The sequence below is a fragment of the Bombina bombina genome, chromosome 6, assembly GCF_027579735.1.
Source record: "Bombina bombina isolate aBomBom1 chromosome 6, aBomBom1.pri, whole genome shotgun sequence".
Taxonomy (NCBI): Eukaryota; Metazoa; Chordata; class Amphibia; order Anura; family Bombinatoridae; genus Bombina; species Bombina bombina.
Window position 1 is genome coordinate 342,319,577 of NC_069504.1, and position 12,871 is coordinate 342,332,447.

At 34.6% G+C, this 12,871-nt stretch overlaps 1 protein-coding gene across 1 annotated transcript in view; it reads left to right on the top strand.

Moving 5' to 3' along the window:
- The window catches only part of IGF1 (insulin like growth factor 1), a 216,045-nt gene that overhangs the window by 189,230 nt on the left and 13,944 nt on the right, over positions 1 to 12,871 (top strand). Inside the window, exon 3 of the mRNA XM_053716977.1 lies at positions 11,112 to 11,293. Within this exon, the coding sequence (XP_053572952.1) occupies positions 11,112 to 11,293 (182 nt within the window). The remainder of the gene's footprint in view (positions 1 to 11,111; positions 11,294 to 12,871) is intronic.

The window sequence follows — 12,871 nt, forward strand, 5'->3', positions numbered from 1 at the left end:
CTTTATAATAAAACCAGTTATTCTTGATACATATTACTAAATTAATATTAATGTACTTAAAAATGCCGAAGCTATTCATTTTTATATTCCTTTCAACTGATCTCTCCAAAACCTATTAACAACTGTGATCAAAGTTAGTAGGTGGAGCAAGTGGTTGTAAGCTGACATTTTGTCCCCAATTTCATCTAGATATTCTAGATAACTATTCTAGATAAAGTATTCTAGTTGTCATATAATTATTGCATTTCAGGCCATTTACCTCAAATGGAAAAAACAGTATTTGTATGGTTTCATACATTTTTCTATTTACTTTGCATAAAAAAAACATCAAATAGATTTTATTTTTGACCTCACCAATAATAAATACTTCTTGCATTAATTTACCATGATTTTTTGATGTGTCTGATTCAAAAGCCAGACCCTATTCAAAAAGACATTTTGGTCTAATTTGTGACAGAGCTAATGAGTTTGTGTATAATGGAATCTATGTTTTTCCGCAAATTCTACAATGTTCTTGGTGGAATTGAAAATGTATTATTGTGTATCATGGTCCGGTAATCTACGCCACAGTTTGGATGTGACAGAGAATTGCAGGTGAGGAATTCATTTCCGATTTTTCCTACAAGCTAAGGTTTTGTCACCTGCAGTTAATTAATGTCAATCAGCTCTTGTTAAAGGGACATTAAACCACAAACTTTTCTTTCATGATTCAGATAGAAAATACAATTTTAAACAACATTCCTATTGACTTCTATTATCTAATTTGCTTCATTCTTTAAATATCTTTTGTTAAAGAAATAGCAATACACATGGGTGAGCCAATCACATTAGGCATCTAAGTGCAGCCACCAATCAGAAGCTATTGAGCCTATCTAGATATGCTTTTCAGGAAAGAATATCAAGAGAATGAAACAAATTAGATAATAGAAGTAAATTAGAAAGTTGTTTAAAATTATATTCTCCATCTGATTCATGAAAGAAAAAAATTGGGTTTAATGTCCCTTTAAATAGTGTGTGCTGAGTCTGCTAGTTAGAACCGGTATGTGAAAGACAGAATATGTGCTGAAGTTGTGCTACTGTCTAGAGGTTCTAGGCCTGTAAAGTTTGAAAGCTTTATGTAAATTTGCAGTGGTGCGGAGTCACACAACTTTAGTCAGGAATGTGCAAGGATATTTTTTTGTTTGTTTATGTTAAACCTGTATAACTGCAAATGGTCTGTGAATAAACAGGCCAAGGCTTTTATATCTAAATCCAGTGTGTGTGGATTTCTTTCTGCTTTGAAGACATAGGGCTCCGTTTATCAAGCAACAGGTGCTGCTTTGGAGGCGAGTCTGAAACAAAAGTTAAAGGGACATAAAACACAATTTTTCTATTTAATGATTCAGATAGAACATTCAATTTTAAACAACTTTGCAATATACTTCAGTTATCATTTTTTTTTTGTTTTCTTGTTATCCTATGTTGAAAAGCAGTAAAGTAAGCTTATGAGTGTGCACGTGTCTGAAGCTCTATATGGCAGCAGTTTTGTAACAATGTTATACATTAGCTGGAGCACTAGATGGCATCACTATTTCCTGTCATGTAGTGCTTCAAGCATGTGCACTCTACCTAGGTATCCCTTCAACAAAGAACAAAAAGAATTTGTTAATAGAAGTAAATTGGAAACTTTTTAAAAATGGTATTCTCTATCTGAATAATGAAAGAAATGTTTGGGTTTAATATCCCTTTAAGAAGCAACAGTCCTAAGACCTTTGCTCCTTAACCATTTGAAATCATCCCAAATTTGATACAATCAGTGACCAGGGGGCGGCATTGCCCAAGCAATGTTCAGAGGACATGATTCGCTATAGCAAATCATGTCCGCTTGACATTTGATAAATCGAGCCCTGTGTGTCAAAGCTGTTCCCGGGAGGGGTATTTTTGTCACAATATATATATATATATATATATATATATATATATATATATATATTTATATTTATAATTTTATATATATATATATATATATATATATATTTATAATTTTATATATATATATATATATATATATATATATATATATATATAATAAATATATAATATTATTTTTTTTTATTTGTTTGAGATATATATATATATACATCTACACTCACTGGCCACTTTATTAGGTAAACCTTGCTAGTACCGGGTTAGACCCCCTTTTGCCTTCAGATCTGCCTGAATTCTTCATGGCATAGATTCAACAAGGTGTTGGAAACATTCCTCAGACATTTTGGTCCATATTGACATGATAGCATCACGTAGTTGCTGCAGATTTGTTCGCTGCACATTCATGATGCGAATCGCCCGTTCCACCACATCCCAAAGGTGCTCTATTGGATTAAGCTCTTGTGACTGTGGAGGCCATTGGAGTACAGTGAACTTATTGTCATGCTCAAGAAACCAGTTTGAGATGAATTGAGCTTTGTAACATTGTGCATTATCCTGCTGGAAGTAGCCATCAGAAGATGGGTACACGGTAGTCATAAAGGGATGGACATGGCTGTGGCATTTAAAATATGTTCATTTAGTACTAAAGGGCCTAAAAAGTGTGCTAAGAAAATATCCCACACACCATTACACCACCACCAGCCTGAATGGTTAATACAAGGCAGTATGAATCCATGCTTTCATGTTGTTTACACCAAATTCTGACCCTACCATCTGAATGTTGCAGCTGAAATCAAGACCCATCAGACCAGGCAACGTTTTTCCAATCTTCTAATGTCCAATTTTGGTGAGCCTGTGTGAATTGTAGCCTCAGTTTTCTGTTCTTAGCTGACAGGAGTGGCACCCAGTGTGGTCTTCTGCTGCTGTAGCCCATCTGCTTCAAGGTGGGTGATTTGTTTGATGTGTCTGATTTATAAGCCAGACACTATTCAAAAATACATTTTGGTCTAATTTGCAACAGAGGTTCAATGTATTGTGTGTTCAGAGATGGTATTTTGCATACCTTGGTTGTAACAAGTGGTTATTTGAGTTACTGTTGCCTTTCTATCATCTCAAACCAGTCTGCCCATTCTCCTCTGACCTCTGACATCAACAAGGCATTTTTGACCACACAACTGCCGCTCGCTGGATATTTTCTCTTTTTCGGACCGTTCTCTCTACATATATACACATACAAACACATATATACACATATATACAAATGTATATATACTTTAGAGACCTTTCCACTATAATACTTGAAAACAAGAAGAAGAAGTAAATTCATATTTTTTTTAATTTATTTTAATGTTTTACTGTGTATGTACTGTAAATATTTTACATTCCAATGTTCTTTACTAAGAGGAATATGTTCTATGTATTTTTAAATTTAAATATATATATATACCTGTAGCTATCCTACTTTTGGGTTAGCGCTGTAGGTTGAACACAGTGTCGGCTTAGCTGGTGAGTGATTAGTTTTAGTTTTTTTCGAGTTTGTGTGCACTGCTGGAGTCTATGGGGAGATGAAGCTTACACATTCATGATATCCGAAATCCTTAATTTAGCGTGCATTGGCTTTTGCCCGTGAACAAACATTTTACTTTCAACTTGTAATATATGCGCTAACCTTCGTGCGTTAAAAGTTTATTTCTGTCAGTGTTTGCACGCAAGCAAAAGCTCTACATGGCACGCCAATTGTAATCTGGCTCCTAATCAGTTAGATGTTGCTGTCTAAAAACCTCTTATTTAGCTTTGTTGAATTTTAACTTAATGCCTTAGACCAATAATGTTTATAATAAAATAGGAACATCTGATTTTCCTATAATTGTTATTGGATAAGCATTCAATAAACGATAAGAAAAATGTAGACCCTTAATTATTATTAGTTATATGTGTAACAATGAGAAAATATGCAGTAGTAATTCTAGGTAAGGTAAAAAAAAGCTGGCTTCAAATGGAGTCAATAATTAAAAAATAGGAAACTCCAACAAATGTTGAAGCACACATTAATAAACTGTGTGCAATAAAGTAAGACAAGATTGCTTGAAATAGAGTCAATAATTAAAAAAACTACAACAAATGTTGAAGCACACATTAATAAACTGTGTGCAATAAAGTAAGACAAGATTGCTTGAAATAGAGTCAATAATTAAAAAAAACTACAACAAATGTTGAAGCACACATTAATAAACTGTGTGCAATAAAGTAAGACAAGATTGCTTGAAATAGAGTCAATAATTAAAAAAACTACAACAAATGTTGAAGCACACATTAATAAATCTTTGTGTAAATATAGCCATGGGGGAATCAGATGCTAAAGATTATTCAATCTTTCAAAATTTATTCAAAATTGCAAACAAAATTATAATTTGTTAATTTCTCCTGTAGCGACTTGTAAAAATAAATATATTTGAACTTAAATCTGTTGTAGTTCACTTAAAGGAGCAGTGCTTAAGCATACATGAATACTTAGGGGCCTATCTATCAAGCTCCGAAAGGAGCTTGATGGCCTGTGTTTATGGCGAGTCTTCAGACTCGCCAGAAACAGCAGTTATGAGCAGTCACAAAGACCGCTGCTCCATAACCCTGTCCGCCTGCTCTGAGCAGGCGGACAGGATTCGCAACAATTCAACCCGATCGAGTATGATCGGGTTGATTGACACCCCCTGCTGGCGGCCTATTGGCCGTGAGTCTGCAGGGGTCGGGCGTTGCACCAGCAGCTCTTGTGAGCTGCTGGTGCAATGTTAAATGCAGAGAGCGTATTGCTCTCCGCATTCAGCGATGTCTTGCGGACCTGATCCGCACTGTTGGATCAGGTCCGCAAGACATTTCTTAAATATGCCTCTATAACTTAGATTGACATAACTCACTATGTGTGAGTATGGCACAAAACGTATGCTTCTATGCACTGTTTTAGTGTTAATAAAATCAGATAAGATTTGAGAAAAGAAATTATTTTTAAAAATTTTTATTTCTATTATTAAAAAGACAGCAAATAAATGGTATTTTGCTGATCTTATTAAATTAAAAACACTTCTCCTGTGTGTAATGTATTTGCATTGATTATATTATAAGTATCCTAAAATTTCTTATAAATAGTCCTATGTGTATCAATATAGGATATGTTGTGCTTATTGGAACATATTTTAGCCTTATATTTGGATTTACTATGTAGCACAGTTAGATTAATTAGATTATTGCTAGCTCTAATATTTGGAGGTAATATCTCTTTACATTTCTTACATATGGTCTATATTGAATTCGTGGAGCTCTGTGGAACCAAATAACAGTTGTATAACATTATTAAGTAGGTCAGTGTTTAAGCTAAATTTCATAAATTTGCTTTATGACACATATAAAGTTATGTAGTATTTTGGTGCTATAATACTTGGTATAAATTTTTTAACTGGGTGAACTACTGAAAGTAGCATTGTTGCAAATGTAAAATGCAACTCCACATTTCTACCTGAGTTACTTTTGATTAGACTGTTTGTTACAATTTGCCACCGTTACTTGAAGAAAAACAGCCATTTAGGAATAATTACGTTGTGTTTCATATAACTTTGCTAACACAACGTATAATTAAATATGACTGTTATTATAATCAACATAAGGATAGTTATATATTTATCAAATATGTAGTAATAGTCAACATATATGAACGATGTGTAGGTTAACCTTGTTGTAAGACTCTAATTTATATCCACATACAGTGTTAAATTGCTTTATAACAGACCGACCAAAAAGCTGCTAAAGATTGTTTTACTATATAAGTTGTGTCTCCAACCACACAGCGTGTGCTTTAATATTTCAGCTTATGCATTACTTTGCAAGGTAAATTAGTCATTTTTACTTAACCCCATCTTTCCCAGGTAGCAAAAATAAAGGATTGTTGAAGTAACCCCAATAAATAACCAATCTGTTACCAATATACTTGTAATATTAACTGTTTTTTACACTATTTTCTGCTACAAAGTATGCATAAAAAACAAAAGTATTCCTCATAATAGTAATAGGATGACACGCTTTAGTAAAGAGAGCGTCAGAAATGACGGACAAATGGATTAACCAATCAGATTGTAAATAATGCACCAATCAGATGACAGAGACAGGTAAACACAAACCTATAAAAAAAAAGGTTTTTTTGCCGGCCCGCGTACCTCCTCTGAGGAAGCGTTAGAAAAACGCAGCATCAGGGGTCTGTTTGATTTAATGTGCTCCCTGTTGTGGTAGAATAGCATTATAATTTAATGATTATAGTATCCTCAAGATTAATAATTTGTGGACCGCAAGCAGTTCTATTTATTCATTAGCTACTCTGTAGCAGCAAATAGCATAAAAAAACAGTTAATATTACAAGTATATTGGTAACAGATTGGTTATTTATTGGGGTTACTTCAACAATCCTTTCTTTTTGCTACCTGGGAAAGATGGGGTTAAGTAAAAAGACTAATTTACCTTACAAATACGCATCTGCAAAGTAATGCATAAGCTGCAATATTAAAGCACACGCTGTGTCGTTGGAGACACATCTTATATAGTACAACAATCTTTAGTAGCTTTTTGATCGGTCTGTTATAAAGAAATTCAACACCCTATGTGGATATAAATTAGAGTATTATAACAAGGTTAACCTACACATCGTTTATATACAGGGAGTGCAGAATTATTAGGCAAATGAGTATTTTGACCACATCATCCTCTTTATGCATGTTGTCTTACTCCAAGCTGTATAGGCTCGAAAGCCTACTACCAATTAAGCATATTAGGTGATATGCATCTCTGTAATGAGAAGGGGTGTGGTCTAATGACATCAACACCCTATATCAGGTGTGCATAATTATTAGGCAACTTCCTTTCCTTTGGTAAAATGGGTCAAAAAAAGGACTTGACAGGCTCAGAAAAGTCAAAAATAGTGAGATATCTTGCAGAGGGATGCAGCACTCTTAAAATTTCAAAGCTTCTGAAGCGTGATCATCGAACAATCAAGCGTTTCATTCAAAATAGTCAACAGGGTCGCAAAAAGCGTGTGGAAAAACCAAGGCGCAAAATAACTGCCCATGAACTGAGAAAAGTCAAGCGTGCAGCTGCCAAGATGCCACTTGCCACCAGTGTGGCCATATTTCAGAGCTGCAACATCACTGGAGTGCCCAAAAGCACAAGGTGTGCAATACTCAGAGACATGGCCAAGGTAAGAAAGGCTGAAAGACGACCACCACTGAACAAGACACACAAGCTGAAACGTCAAGACTGGGCCAAGAAATATCTCAAAACTTTTCTAAGGTTTTATGGACTGATGAAATGAGAGTGAGTCTTGATGGGCCCGATGGATGGGCCCATGGCTGGATTGGTAAACGGCAGAGAGCTCCAATCCGACTCAGACGCCAGCAAGGTGGAGGTGGAGTACTGGTTTGGGCTGGTATCATCAAAGATGAGCTTGTGGGGCCTTTTCGGGTTGAGGATGGAGTCAAGCTCAACTCCCAGTCCTACTGCCAGTTTCTGGAAGACACCTTCTTCAAGCAGTGGTACAGGAAGAAGTCTGCATCCTTCAAGAAAAACATGATTTTCATGCAGGACAATGCTCCATCACACGCGTCCAAGTACTCCACAGCGTGGCTGGCAATAAAGGGTATAAAAGAAGAAAATCTAATGACATGGCCTCCTTGTTCACCTGATCTGAACCCATTGAGAACCTGTGGTCCATCATCAAATGTGAGATTTACAAGGAGGGAAAACAGTACACCTCTCTGAACAGTGTCTGGGAGGCTGTGGTTGCTGCTGCACGCAATGTTGATGGTGAACAGATCAAAACACTGACAGAATCCATGGATGGCAGGCTTTTGAGTGTCCTTGCAAAGAAAGGTGGCTATATTGGTCACTGATTTGTTTTTGTTTTGTTTTTGAATGTCAGAAATGTATATTTGTGAATGTTGAGATGTTATATTGGTTTCACTGGTAAAAATAAATAATTAAAATGGGTATATATTTGTTTTTTGTTAAGTTGCCTAATAATTATGCACAGTAATAGTCACCTGCACACACAGATATCCCCCTAAAATAGCTATAACTAAAAACAAACTAAAAACTACTTCCAAAACTATTCAGCTTTGATATTAATGAGTTTTTTGGGTTCATTGAGAACATGGTTGTTGTTCAATAATAAAATTAATCCTCAAAAATACAACTTGCCTAATAATTCTGCACTCCCTGTATGTTGACTATTACTACATATTTGCTAAATATATAACTATCCTTATGTTGATTATAATAACAGTCATATTTAATTATACGTTGTGTTAGCAAAGTTATATGAAACACAACGTAATTATTCCTAAATGGCTGTTTTTCTTCAAGTAACAGTGGCAAATTGTAACAAACAGTCTAATCAAAAGTAACTCAGGTAGCAATGTGGAGTTGCATTTTACATTTGCAACAATGCTACTTTCAGTAGTTCACCCAGTTAAACAATTTATACCAAGTATTATAGCACCAATATACTACATAACTTTATATGTGTCATAAAGCAAATTTATGAAATTTAGCTTAAACACTGACCTACTTAATAATGTTATACAACTGTTATTTGGTTCCACAGAGACCCAACAAATTCAATATAGACCATATGTAAGAAATGTAAAGATATATTACCTCCAAATATTGGAGCTAACAATACTCTAACTGTGCTACATAGTAAAGCCAAATATAAGGCTAAAAATACGTTCCAATAAGCACAACATATCCTATATTGATACACATAGGACTATTTAGAAGAAATTTTAGGATACTTATAATATAATCAATGCAAATACATTACCACACAGGAGAAGTGTTTTTAATTTAATAAGGTCAGCAAAATACCATTTATTTGCTGTCTTTTTAATAAAAGAAATAAAAGTTCATTTTTAAAAATATTTCTTTTCTCACATCTTATCTGAGTTTATTAACACTACAACAGTGCATAGAAGCATACGTTTTGTGCCATACTCACACATAGTGAGTTATGTCTATCTAAGTTTAAGCTAAAGACTATTCACTTGCACACTTGAGAAAATCATTTTTTATTGAGACAGTTATAAGCATATGGGCAGCACAAAAAGTGGGGGGGAAAACTAACACCATACTCGCCATATTACATTTTTTTCAAGTATGCTAACCCGACATGAAAATATGATTTTTTCACATTCAAATGTTCTTCACATAGAAGAATATGTTCTATTTATTCATAAATACATATTTATATATACAGTATATATATATGTACATACATACACACACACACATTATATATATATATATATATATACACACACACAAACATATACATATTTAGACTTGCGTATGTATGTATGTATGTATGTATGTATCTCTATGATAAAGTGATGGTAAACTCTCCCCTTTATAAAATCAGATCCAGAATGTTAGCCATATTGTAGATGGATTTAAAATCATCAGTTGTAATGAAGTTGCGCTATAACTTACTTTTTAATATAGATATGAATTTCAAATACCCCACTCTCCGCCGCCCACTTCAAAAGTAAATTTTTCTGTGAACTAATGTTTTGAATTGTTTTCCAATCAGTGCTCTAGCTACAATACAAGTGCCCTATGGGGAGAGTGCCGATTGATCAATTCTAACCGTTAGCTCACAGAAAATAATTCTTCACAGAGAGATATCATTTTATTGACAAAACATGTTGAAAGACACATCATGTTTCTAAATGTCTTGTTGAGTAGTTTGAAACATTAATAATTTGGGTTATGTAGTTGGAAACAATAGCTATTTATGTTCTATATATGGTAGATTATGTCATAATAGGTTACTCTCTGTAGTTTAAATTCTGTTTTTCATCCTATAGATTGTAATGACAACTGAGGTATGTATGTAGTTACTACAAGACGTGCAAAAATTTGTAGTTTGTTATTTATTTTTCAAGCAAATAACAAAATTATCCTCAATTTCCAGACTTCAGTTAGTTCTGATATTGGATATATTAGAACACAAATGCAACTCAAAATATCTTTACTTTCACAGTTACATCCAGTGTCGGAACTAACTGAATGCCGGAAATGGAGGGTCATTTTATCATTCATTTTCAAAACAAATAGCAAAATATGAAACTTTGCACATGTACCTAGATTGTAAGTTCCCACTAGAATAGGGCCCTCAAAGCCCCTGTATTTGTTTGTTAAATTTTGTCTTATATTGTAACGTCTCACCATTGTACCTTTATCTCTGTACTCATGGACAGCGCTGCGGAATCTGTTGGCGCTTTATAAATAAAGAATAATAATAATAACATGTCTAGTAACTATCATGGTTGCACAGTGTTATAGTGTGTATTTAATGTAAATAGTTCACATTCCAATGTTCTGCACATAGCAAAATATGTTCTATGTATTTTGAAATAGATATTCCTATATACAGTGCATCTGTATATTTCTATACCAATATAGTTATACATTTATATATAGGTATAGATACATACTGTAACAAAATACCATCATATATATGTAGAAATATGTATTTAAAAATAAATAAAACATATTCTGCTATGTGAAGAGCATTGGAATGTAAAATATTCATATTTTTATGTCGGGTTAGCGCAGCTGAGAATATGTGATCGGGTTTACTCACGAGTAGAGTGCTACCTGGCTAAAATTAAAGCCAATATTAAGCTAAAATTAGCTAATATTTAATTATTGTAATGTTTGTTGCACAAATTATCATGATTTCAATTTATGTTAAATTACGCTATTAATTTGTGGTTTGGATAGCTTAAGTAACATTTATAAATAACAGAAAATCTTATAATATTGCAACGTATTACATTGCCCCCACCTGGCTACTTTATAATGCCACCAGGAAGGCAACATTTTCTTATTTATATATATATATGGAATGGTATGTGCATTCGGATCCCTTTTAAGAAATCGAGTATGGATGTGGGTGGCAACTCGTGTTGTTCATTTTTTTTTTCAGTGCTGGATTTATTTCTGTGATCACTACCCTAAGGTGGTGATCTTTTACAACAATAAGCTTGGCTCAGAAAAGAGCCAAACAGCACGAGTGGACGTTTATTCACGTAAAAAATTACTGAGTATCAAACTAAAATGTTGTCTTTTTTTAGTATGTAATTATGCGAATATGTTTTTTCTCACAGGCAAGCCAACAGGTTACGGATCCAGCAGTCGTCGTTCAAATCACAAGGGAATAGTAGATGAATGCTGCTTCCAAAGCTGTGATTTAAAGAGGCTAGAGATGTACTGTGCTCCTGCCAAACCACCCAAATCAGCACGCTCTGTACGTGCACAGCGTCACACTGATATGCCAAAAGGTCAAAAGGTAATCTGATAGCTTAAATAGTGAAACGTACTGTATATTAATGGAACATTTAAGTAACAAGGTATAAATGCATAGTATATATCAATAAAAAAAACACTAAATTGTACAAGGCCTGTATCCAAACTAAAAATTTAAAATTATTTTTCACTGTTAGCAGGGTTTGCTGTTGCAGTGAAGTCCGGGAATAAACCTCTTGAAACCCCTTGTGGGTATATTTATCTTATCCCTGTTGATTGTAGCAAATTAGGACTAGCTGTAAATTAGTTTTTGTAATGTTCTAAGCATGCGTGTTGTATGCAGCTTGGTAAGACAAATTGCATCATACTTTGTTCTCCGTGCGAGTTAAAATTATGCAACTAAGACATAGATGTCTTTTATCTGACATGCAGACGTTATTGCACTAGACCATTGTTTCTCAACCGTTCTCAAGTACCGCAAAAACAGGCCAGGTTTTCATTATAGCTGAACCAGTGCACAGGTGAAATAATTAGCTGATGGGTGAGAGCAGGTTAGTAACAATGGTGTTACTGATCAGCTGATAACTATAGTATTACTGATCAGCTGATTACTTCACCTGTGCACTGGTTCAGGTATAATGAAAACCTGGCCTGTTGGGGTACTTGAGGACCCCGGTTGAGAAACACTGCCCTAGAATAGCATTTGAGTGATAAAAATAACTTTGGACTTATATAATAAGAGCACAAAAAAAAAGCACTATTTGTGCTTGAGCAATGTTAACCCACAATATTTTTGTGCTCCACTTGTAATCAAGACCTTAATGAGGGATTTTCAGTTTAATGTCTATTTAAGGAAGTCATTCATTTAAAAAAAAATCAGCTAGATTACAAGTTTTGAGCGCTATAGGGAAATTAACGAACGCAACAAAAGTGGCGTTATTTAATCCCCTATAGCCCTGCCATTACAAGTTTTAAAAAACCAGGCTTGTTATGGCGATATGGGGTTTTTAAGCTCCATATCGCACCAAAAATAAGTGCTGCTTTGACGTACTCTTGCATGCTTTCCCCATAGACATCAATCACACCTGCGATCGCGGAAAGAAAAGCTCCGTAAAGCAGCCCAATTGATGTATATGGGTAAAAATAAAATACGGTTTAAACCTAACACCCTAACATAAACCCTACGTCTAAACACCCCTAGTCTGCTGCCCCTGACATCGCTGACACCTGCCTACAGTTATAACCCCTAATCTGCCGCTCCCGATATCGCCGCCACCTAAATAAAGGTATTAACCCCTAATCTGCCGCTCCCAATATCGCCACCACTATACTAAAGTTATTAACCCCTATTCTCCTGCTGCCCAACATCGCCCACACTATAATAAATCTATTACCACTAAATAAACCTATTAACCCCTAAACCGCCAGCCCTCCACATCGCAAAAACCTAAATTAAACTATTAACCCCTAACTCTAACGTAACCCTAACACCCCCTAACTTTAACATAATTAAAATAGAGCTAAATTAAACTTACAATAACTAAATAAACCTATTAACCCCTAAACCACCAGCCCCCCTCATTGCAACAACCTAAATTAAACTATTAACCCCTACACCTAC